The following is a 10,513-nucleotide window of genomic DNA, read 5'->3' as shown; positions in this document are numbered from 1 at the left end:
AACATTAACGGAGCAGCCTATTTTGAAATGAAATAGCCTTGTGCGTACAGCAGCTATCATTATAGCAATAGCCACCCGCAAACTACCATGAGCCTCAGCTCGCAGACTCCCATGAGCCTCAGCAAAGTGTCGTGGCAGCCCCCTTTAAACAATCACGTTTCTCAAACTCTCTCCCATAAAAATGATCGGAACCGACTAAAGACTGATTTAAGCCATTGTCAAAGTCAAAGTCTGCTTTATTGTCAATTTCTTCACGTGTCAAGACACACAAAGAGATCGAAATTACGTTCCCACTATCCCACGGTGACAAGACATAGTACACAATATACATACAAGTAAACAACACAAAAAGTAAAAACAAGAAGGCACAAACAATGAATAAATAAGAGTGATGAATAAATAATAAATAAACAAATAACATAATAAATAAGAGGAGCAAAAATGGAGCAAGTGTGCATACAGCAGACAGTCAGAATATAGCGCAAAAGTACAGGACGCTACGCAGGAGGGGGGAGAGAGTTCAGGATCCTAACAGCCTGGAGTATGAAGCTGTTGGTGAGTCTGGTGGTGCGGGAGCGCAGGCTCCCGTACCTCTTCCCAGAGGGCAGAAGATCAAACAAAGAGTGAGCGGGGTGACTCACATCACACACAATCGTGGTCGCCTTGCGGGTGAGATGGGAGGTGTAAATGTCCTTCAGGGAGGGGAGTGAAGCACCAATAATCTTACCAGCCGTGTTCACTATGCGCTGCAGGGCCTTCATGTTGTATTCAGTGCAGCTACCACCCCACACAGCGATACAACTGGAGAGGACGCTCTCAATGGTGCCACGGTAGAATGTGGTCATGATGGCCGGAGGAGCACTTGCTTGCCTGAGTTTCCGCAGGAAGTACAGGCGACGCTGAGCTTTCTTCGCCAGTGATGCAGTGTTGGTGGTCCAGGAGAGGTCCTCACTGATGTGCACCCCTGGTGCTGCTCACTCTCCCCACCACAGCACCGTCAATGGTCAGTGGCAGGTGTTGGGTGTGACCCTTCCGGAAGTCAACAACAATCTCCTTGGTCTTGTTGACGTTCAGCAGGAGGTTGTTGTCCCTGCACCACGTGGCCAGAAAGTCGACCTCCGACCTGTATTGAGTCTCGTCGCCCCCGGTGTTGAGACCCATCAGAGTCGTGTCGTTGGCATATTTCAGCACGCGGTTGCTGCTGTAAGTTGCAGTGCAGTCATGCGTCAGCAGGGTGAAGAGCAGCGGACTGAGCACGCAGCCTTGGGGGTCCCCCGTGCTCAGCGTGGTGCTGGCGGAGATTTTGTCGCCAACACGTACCACCTGAGGCCTCTGACAGAGGAAGTCCAGTAGCCAGTTGCAGAGGTAGGTACTGAGGCCCAACTTGTCGAGTTTGCAGATGAGTCGCTGTGGTCCAATAGTGTTGAATGCAGAACTGAAGTCCACAAACAGCAATCTCACATACGAGTCCCTTCTCTCCAGGTGGGTGAGGGCTGAGTGGAGGGCAGAGCAGATGGCATCCTCAGAGGACCGTTTGGCTCGGTACGCAAACTGGAAGGGGTCTATGGTGGGGGGAGAATGGATCTGATGTGCTCCATGACAAGCCGCTCAAAGCACTTCATGATGATGGGCGTCAGTGCCACGGGGCGGTAGTCATTGAAGCAGGACGGAGCAGGTTTCTTCGGCACAGTTACGATGGTGGCAGCCTTGAAACACGAAGGGACGATGGCCTGCTGCAGGGAAATGTTAAAGATGTCCGTGAGGACACCCATCAGCTCCCCAGCGCAGTCCTTCAGTGCTCGACCTGGGATGTTGTCAGGGCCCGCCGCCTTACGGGTGTTGATAGCGGCAAGCGTCCTCCTCACGCGATCGGCAGAGAGGCACAGGGGCTGCTCGTGTGGAGGGGGAGGGGTCTTCAGCGGGCAAGTGCTGTTCTGAGCGTCAAAGCGAGCAAAGAAGCGGTTCAGATCGTTGAGCAGACGGATGTTGCCCTCACAGCTCTGCGGTGCGGGCTTGTAGTCCGTGATGGTCTGAATGCCCTGCCATAGGCTCCGTGCGTCCCTGCTGTCCTTGAAGTGGGCGGTAATCTTGCAAGAGAATGCCTTTTTCGCTTCCTTGATGCCCCGGGACAGGTCGGCCCTCGCTGTTCTCAAGCCAGCCTCATCCCCAGCTCTGAAGGCTTTGTCCCTGGCCCTCAGCAGCCTGAGGACAGCCCCTGTCAGCCATGGCTTCCAGTTAGCCCGAGTGCCGATGAATTTTGTGTGGGTCACATCATCAATGCACTTCGTGATGTAAGAGGAAACAGAGTCAGTATCCTCCTCTATGTCCGTCTGATTGTTGCAAGTGGCCGCCTGCTTAAACATTTCCCAGTCAGTTGTGCCAAAGCAGTCTCGAAGCGCATCAGAGGCACCCTCAGGCCACACTCTTACCCGCTTGCGAACCGGCCTGGATGCTTTCACCCTTTGTCTGTAAGCGGGCATAAGCATAACAGTGATATCGTCAGAAAGTCCAATATGGGGGAGGGGGGCGGCCTTGAAAGCTCCTTTATGTGTAGTGTAGACCAGGTCCAGGAAGCTGTCACCACATGTTGGAAAATTAACATGCTGGTGTAGCCTTGGAAAAACAGACTTTAGGTTAGCATGATTAAAATCCCCAGCGAAGACGGTGAAACCGTCAGGGTGCGCCGTCTGTTGTTCACTGACAGCCTGGTACAGTTCACTAAGAGCCGCGATCCTGTTGCCTTCAATGTTGGAAGGCGGGATTTATACCGCGACTAGCAGAATCGCAGTAAATTCCCTTGGCAGGTAAAAAGGACGGCACTTAATGATCACAAACTCCGCCAGTGGCGAGCAGTGCTTGCATACAACTACAGATTCCCGGCATCATTCGTCACGGACGTAGACACATATTCCTCCTCCTTGCGATTTTCCCCCTTTTACAATGGCCCGGTCCACTCGATAGCACGCTAGCCACTCCAGATGCACAGCAGTGGTGCTGCTTATTTATGATTCCGTTAGATATTGATCCGTAAACGTACTCCAAAACATTAACGGAACAGCCTATTTTGAAATGAAATAGCCTCGCGGATACAACAGCTATTCAGTGACGCCCCCTGACCACGGTTGCCGTAATGCTGGGTAGCGATGTGACCTTGTAATTTACTAGTCGTACTAAAACATACTGAAACATTTTGGCAGAGCGCTGTGTACAACCAGTATGGATAAACAAATTCATCAATTGATCCATATACGTATAAGGCGCTCTGCATTATAAGGCGCACTGTGGGTTTTTGAGTAATTTTTAAGTTTTTAAGTGCGCCTAATAGTGCGTAAAATACGGTATATTAAAATTTGATGTCTTATTGCATGCCACATATGTTATCTATGTGAGTTTTTTTGTTTACATTTTATGCATTAACAAGGAAGGGGCCAAACTTACTTCATCAAATGTCTGTTTAAAACAGCTGTCACTTGAAATTTCAAGTGTGTGGCCTCAGATTATGTGTTCAGAATTGCTTCCTAGATGTGGAAAATGGATTTTAAATTCATTATTTTCTCAATTTAAATGTGTTTGATGTATTTTAACATGCAGGGCAGTGTTTTTGGGTTCCACAAAACTGTTTATTGACTAAATGTTTTAAAACATTGTACAATCACTGTGATCAGTTTCTTTACGTATAATGCACTTAAATAAATGCTAAACTGAGTAAAAGTGTCAAAGGACAATTGATTTCATGTAAATATTTTTATAATTTATTTCTTCTTTGCACTAATACAAAGAAAAAAAGTGGACTTACTGTTAGTTCGATGTAACTTTGGAACGAGTTTACTTGTCTGGTCCCATTGAGATCAGATTAAGCTGTATGCGGCCCGCAGACCAAAATGAGTTTGACACCTGTTAGGTCTAAATACCATCAGACATTAAACCACACGCTGGAAGGAAGAGGAGAAGACGACCAGAATAGGTTTACTCGCGAGGAGAACGATAGAGAAAGCAAGCTCAGTTACAATCTCCATCAATTCGGAGTCCTTACTTCACGTGCTTCTCTATTTAATGTTTTGGTTGCCCTGGTTACAGAGGCGTTGCTACACTAAAGGGAGGGGAGATTGTGTCTGTAGCAACGCTGATTAGCTAAGGAATGTAGTGTGGTGTGAATTAGCACTTCATTGTCGGCCCGTGACCCCCGCAGAATTTGTCCTCTTTCCTCAACCAGCTGTTCTTCTCCCATGGTTGGCTGACTCGTTCTCGAGTGTGATCAGATAACTTGAATTGCCGCTTTCTGTTGAACAATGCAACTAAACCTTGGCTAACTTTATCTACTTGGTAAATTAACACACAATAATAATAAGTAACTTGTCCTAAACACTTCAACACACATTAAGTAAATGTAAGGTAACTGGTATGCAGTTCCTTAAACAAACATTGAGTAAATATGGGATAACTTGTATGCAACTACTTCAAACTGTATGTAACACTTAACAAAGAAAAACAGTTCTGACCAACAACAATCTATGAACCAAACCTACAGTTAACTAAAAGGAATGAAGTTTCTTTGAACCAAATAAGAATATTTCGCCTATGCAAATAAGCTCTGCTCATTGTTAGTGAAGGCCTCTTACAGGAACAAAAACACACAGATAACAAAAGGACAGGAAGGATACATATGGCTGACAGGGATCAAAAGACATCCCTGTCACTAAAGAGGAAGAACCTAGATCAAAGGAAAGTCATAAAATGTAAAGACAAGGCCTCCAGGTCTGGCAGGACAAGGCTTCACTTAAATTATTCCAACAACACCCCTGGTATATTCTCTCCGGTTTGCCTGTGAGCTGGAGGCTTTCTATGCTGTCTTTGTCAAAGGGTACGATACAAATCTTATGTAATCCCTCCACCAGTTGAAATCCCTTTAAGTCAATCTAAAAAAAAAATATATATATATATATATATATATATATATATAACAGACCCCTAGTATTTGTAAAGAAGTTTAGGCCATATTGAGACACTGCAAATGTTCTCTATCAGAAAGGGCCATCCACGCACCAAACAAAATGTAGAGCAGAATAAAAGACTATGTTGCAATTCATGCTTTTGATGGGCTTTCTTACGCTAACAAAGCAACCAATGGGCATGTAGAAAACTAAGCATTTGATTTGTAAGTTTCTCATTGCTCAAAATGCCTAAAGGGTGGTTGACTGAATTAGAAGTTAGCGTCAACTCATAGGAAAACAAAAGCAATTGGCTATTTATGTAAATAAAAGCAGAATCACAAATTGTACAATGTATTGTGCTTTTAATGAGATGTAACTTATATCTTTATTGCTATAACAAACATTTCTGTATTTTTAGGGTGTTACGGCGTTGATGGAGAGAGTGATTCTATAATGAGCTCAGCATCAGAGAACTCAACAGAACCTTGGTTTTGTGATGCCTGTAAGAATGGAGTGATGCCAAGCTGTGAGCTCTGCCCCAACCAGGATGGTATCTTCAAAGAGACAGATGCCGGGAGGTAGGTTACAGTGGCAGAAAGACTCATAGGAGAGATGCCATTCAGATGACGCAAAAGAAATATATGCAGAATCAAATAAAAATGATATATATACTGCAGAAGGTGATCGAAATTGTACTTGTGTTCAGTTGCAGAAGAGAAAATTTACTTAGGGAGGAGACCAGTTGAGGAATGAGAGGAGGAAGAGGAGAGATAGTGAAATAAACGTAATAAGAGAAAAGAGCGTTAGGAAGTGTGTAGACTTCAGCCACGTTATCGCTGATAATGCTCCTTAGCCAGCCCGCACCTGAATTTACGACTTCAGTAGGGCATGAAAAACACAGCAAATTAAACTGTGAAGCAGTTGCCTGCTAGAGATATTGTTCTCTATATTGGACTTTGGATTCCTTTCCCTTCAGTCTATATTTGAAAATTTGTGACACCAAACTGAAGCCTGTGGGTCAGGAGCACCCAAAATCTATGAGTAAATTTTTCATGCTTTAAAAAGTAGGAATTCCTTTTTGTGTTTGTTTTTAAATAACTGCTGCATAGTGCTGCACTTACCGTATTTTTCGGAGTATAAGTCGCACCGGAGTATAAGTCACACCAGCCATAAAATGCACAATAAAGTGGAAAAAAACCCATATATAAGTCACACCTGAGTATAAGTCGCATTTTTGGGGGAAATTTATTTGACAAAATCCAACACCAAGAACAGACATTAATAGGCAACAGGCTGAACGGTACGGTATGCTAATGTTACATAAACACATAAAAGAGGAACTCAGAATGTGCCAGATGTAACATATTAAGAGTTATTCAAATAACTATAACATAAATAAGTTTATTTAACCATCTGTGTCACTCCAAATCATTAAATCCATAGAAATCTTCGTCCTCTGTGTCACTTATAAACAACTCCGCTGACTCCGGAAGTAAATGCGGCGCTGACGTCAGACTTATCGTCAGTTGCGGTTCCAATTATTCCACAGGCCTATATAACTATATATAAACTGTATATCAAATAACTATAACATAAATAACAAGTTTATCGAACCAGCTGTGTCACTCCAAATCATTAAATCCATCGAAATGTTTGTCCACTGTGTTACTTATAAACAACTCAGCTGACTCCGGAAGTAGATGCGGCGCTGATGTCAGACTCATCATCAGTTGCAGTTCCAATTATCCCACAGGCCTAGAGCGCCCTTATGCAGTTTAGTGTGAAAATAACATGTGAAGTGATATACTAGTAAGTAAGTAATATGTTAATGATCAAGTAATAATGTGTTTATAATTTCACATATAAGTCACTACCTATAGTCCGAAAAATACGGTAGCTGTCGGCACAATTGACTGCAAAAATCACATTTGATTAATTGCTTTTCAGCACATCTCACTTGTCACAAAGTAATTTGCGCTTCTTAAACTTGGTCTCGGTGTTAATCTGTTCAAATGCCTCATATTTACTAACTTGTTGCACTTTGAACTCTGTCGATGCCATTCAGCCAGTTTGGCCAAACTGGTCCTCACTGGTCGGTTAAGCCTTACATCGGGCTTTGCAGACTTTGTTTAATATTTAGGCTTGCTCTAACTGTTGACCGTGTACGCAAAATGTTTCCATCAACTATGTGCCACTTTTTTCCTCAAGAAGCCATAGACAAGTGGAGTTTTTTTTTCTCTCTGTGGGTCATTCTCACACTTCTTGAGATATGACTAAACGTAATTCTTTCACTGATTCTTCAAGATGATGTATTTGATTAGAATGTTTGCCGTTTGATGTGATTTCGCCTCATTCGATAAACATATTTCATAAATCTGACCTGCAGGCGCTGAAGTTATGGAAACTGTTATTCATAATAACAGTGTCGTATTTAATTGATAGTTTTTTGGTGAAATCTTTTTTTAATGCTGTTAATAAATGCATTTGTTTTCAAAAAGGTTTTTTGAATATCCATGCTTTAGTATCTACTAAAAGTAAAAACATTTTATGCAATGACCTTTACTTGTCATTTATATTACTTCACACAAACACTACACCCATCTGCTCCTGGTTCAAAGTCAAAGTCAAAGTCAAAGTCTGCTTTATTGTCAATTTCTTCACATGCCCAGACACACAAAGAAATCGAAATTACGTTCCCACTATCCCACGGTGACAAGACATAGTACACAATATACATACAAGTAAACAACACAAACAAATAAAAACAAGAAGGCACATACAGCATACAGTCCGAATCACATAGCGCAAAAGTACAGGACGCTACGCAGAAGGAGGGAAAGAGTTCAGTGGCGAGCAGTGCTTGCATACCACTACAGAGTCCCGGCACCATCGTCACGGATGTAGACGCATATTCCACCTCCTCGCGTTTTTCCCCCTTTTACAATGGCCCGGTCCGCTCGATAGCACGCTAGCCGCTCCAGATGCACAGCAGAGTCCGGAACGTTGACAGTCAACCAAGTCTCAGTGAACACGACCACACAGCAGTTACGCACTGTCCGGTTCGTAGATCTCAGCAGGCGAATGTGATCCACTTTGTTGTCCAGCGATCGAACATTCGCCAGAAGAATGGAAGGCACGGCCGGGCGAGCTGGGTTGGCCGCCAGCTCAGCCGCCAGCCCAGCCCGGACGCCTCCGCGCTTGCCCCTCTTCTGCCTCCTCGCACACCGCTTCCGACGCTTTCCATCCGGGGGAGGAATAGCAGACGAGCCCGGCGACGTTCCAGGACGGCGCAGCGAGCTCCTTTAATGTCTCCGCATCAAAGTCCAGAACGCCACAAAACTCACTGACGCCGATGTCGAGCAGAACCTGCCGGCTGTACTTGTAGCACGACTCAGTACGACGAGACGAACACATAAAACTGTCGGACAAACACTCATTAAACGAACAAAACATCGTACGGGCGGGACAGTGAGAGGCCGCTGCGTGTGCACGCACCGCCATCTTGCACCATGATCAAAATTTAGAACCCAATTCGGCCTGCAAGTCAAAAAGTTTGCCCACCCCTGAGTTAGACTGTAAGTAGTTTGTTCTTTGCACAAGTTTCAGCCAGTTTTATATTGTCAATCTATATTTTCAGATGGGTGCATGTGGTTTGTGCACTTTATGTTCCTGGGGTTGCATTTGGAGACATCGATAAACTCCGACCAGTGACTCTCACTGAGATGAACTATTCAAAATATGGGGCTAAGGCAAGTATTTTATTCTCATTTTGATGTCCAGTGCTGTGAAGAGTATTTCCCCTTTTCTGATTTGAGATTTTGTTTCATATTTATCACGCATTAAATTAAGCAAATGGAATATACTACCCAATTTGGTCAAGACAGGCACAAAGGGTGAATGGTGAGTAATAAGGGAGGCAGGTAGTTTTCTTCAGGTGGTCCACTTTTCTGGGGGAGAGGGGAGCAGTGAGCAGCAGCGGTGCCGCGCTCGGGATTTCCCTCTGCCCAGCAAAGCGGTGCTGCACAGCAGCGCTCCACAGCCTTTTTACAAGTGTATGTGTATTAGTCATCACAAAAATCACAAAAAATCCATAGATACGCCGCACTGGAAGACAAGCCGCAGGGTTCAAAGCTTGTGCAGAAATTATCGGCTTATAGTCCGGAAATTACGGTACTTGGTTTAGCTTTGTGAGATGTTAAAATTGTTTTGAATACCTGAAACATTTAAGTGTGATGAATCTGCAAAACAATAAAACAGAGATATGCAAAATATTCATCCAGATAGACTATAAGTAAATTGCTGTTTCTTTTGACTGTACCCCAGGATTATTTGGTAAACAGTCTCCACCAGAATGGATCAGAGCAGGTATTTTTTTGTTTGAACGTATTCAAACATGTGTTAATTTTTTAGGAGTGCAGTTTCTGCGAAGATAACCGCTTTGCCAGGACTGGTGTGTGCATTAGCTGTGATGCAGGGATGTGTCGGTCCTACTTCCATGTCACTTGTGCACAGAGAGAGGGGCTCCTGTCCGAAGCTGCTGCAGAAGAGGTGACGAAAACAACTGTAGTTAAAGAAAAAAAAGATAACATACTCACTTTGTAATACTATTGTGGGGTAAAAATGAAAAATGCCCTCTCCGGATCGGGGATAAGATCCTGCCCCAAGTGGAGGAGTTCAAGTATCTTGGGGTCTTGTTCACGAGCGAGGGCAGAATGGAGCGTGAGATCGACAGGCAGATCAGTGCAGTGATGCGGACTCTGTACCGCTCCATCGTGGTGAAGAGAGAGCTGAGCCAAAAGGCAAATCTGTCAAATTTACCAGTTGATCTACGCTCCTACCCTCATCTACAGGAATGAGAACGGCAAATGAAAAAAACCACTGAAAAGTAGCCAGGGTCTGGGGGCCGCATGCCCCCCCCCACTTGCCGCATGGGGCCAGGGGCCGCAGCGGGCCAGGGGCCACAGTCCCCATTGGGGCTGCAGGGGCCACAGGCCCCTATTGGGGGCCACAGGGCCCACAGGCCCCCATTGGGGGCCGCAGGGGGCCAGGGGAAATGCCTCGGAGGGGGCTCAGGGGTCGAAGCTCCCTGAAAACTCCTGGATTTTGGCAGTATAGCAACCCCAAAACCATTAATTTCATCACTCAATTTCAACAGTTTTGTTAAAAAAATATTCCTGCTTGGTGGGCTACCAAGGTGAATATAATACAATCACGCCTCGGTTTTCGACCACAATCCGTTCCAGAAGGCGGTTCGAGAAGCGAATCGGTCGAATTCCGAATCTATTTTACCTATTACAAATAATGGAAACATTTTTAATCTGTTCCAAGACTTTTTTTCATTTGCGCATTTTTGTCCGATCGCGCAACTGCAGCGCACCGCCGAGCGCACCGCCGAGCGCACAACCGTAGCGCGTTGTCGACCGTGCAACTGCACTGCGCTGGTTGCATTATTGTGACAGAGCCGTCGATGAAATTTAGAAAATATTTTTAAACTCCTGATGTACTTTCCAAAATTCAAGTGGACCTAAGTGCGCAGAGAGCTTAATTTTGTCCAATCGCGCAACTGCAGCGCACCGCCAAAC

The 10,513-nt window shown here is 44.8% G+C and overlaps 1 protein-coding gene across 8 annotated transcripts in view; it reads left to right on the top strand.

The window, feature by feature from the left end:
• Positions 1–10,513, top strand: part of phf14 (PHD finger protein 14) — a 163,271-nt gene that overhangs the window by 52,331 nt on the left and 100,427 nt on the right. For all 8 annotated transcript variants that reach the window (XR_005100216.1, XM_037270210.1, XM_037270207.1 and 5 more), the window contains exons 5-7: positions 5,350–5,509; positions 8,569–8,680; positions 9,342–9,479. Coding sequence is in view for 7 of the 8 variants with exons in the window: in XM_037270210.1 (XP_037126105.1) it covers positions 5,350–5,509; positions 8,569–8,680; positions 9,342–9,479 (410 nt within the window). In the remaining variant the exon portion in view is untranslated. The remainder of the gene's footprint in view (positions 1–5,349; positions 5,510–8,568; positions 8,681–9,341; positions 9,480–10,513) is intronic.

Source organism: Syngnathus acus, chromosome 14 (assembly GCF_901709675.1).
Source record: "Syngnathus acus chromosome 14, fSynAcu1.2, whole genome shotgun sequence".
NCBI classification, from domain to species: domain Eukaryota; kingdom Metazoa; phylum Chordata; class Actinopteri; order Syngnathiformes; family Syngnathidae; genus Syngnathus; species Syngnathus acus.
The sequence above is the reverse complement of the archived record's forward strand: the minus strand, read 5'-3'. Positions and strand labels throughout refer to the sequence as shown.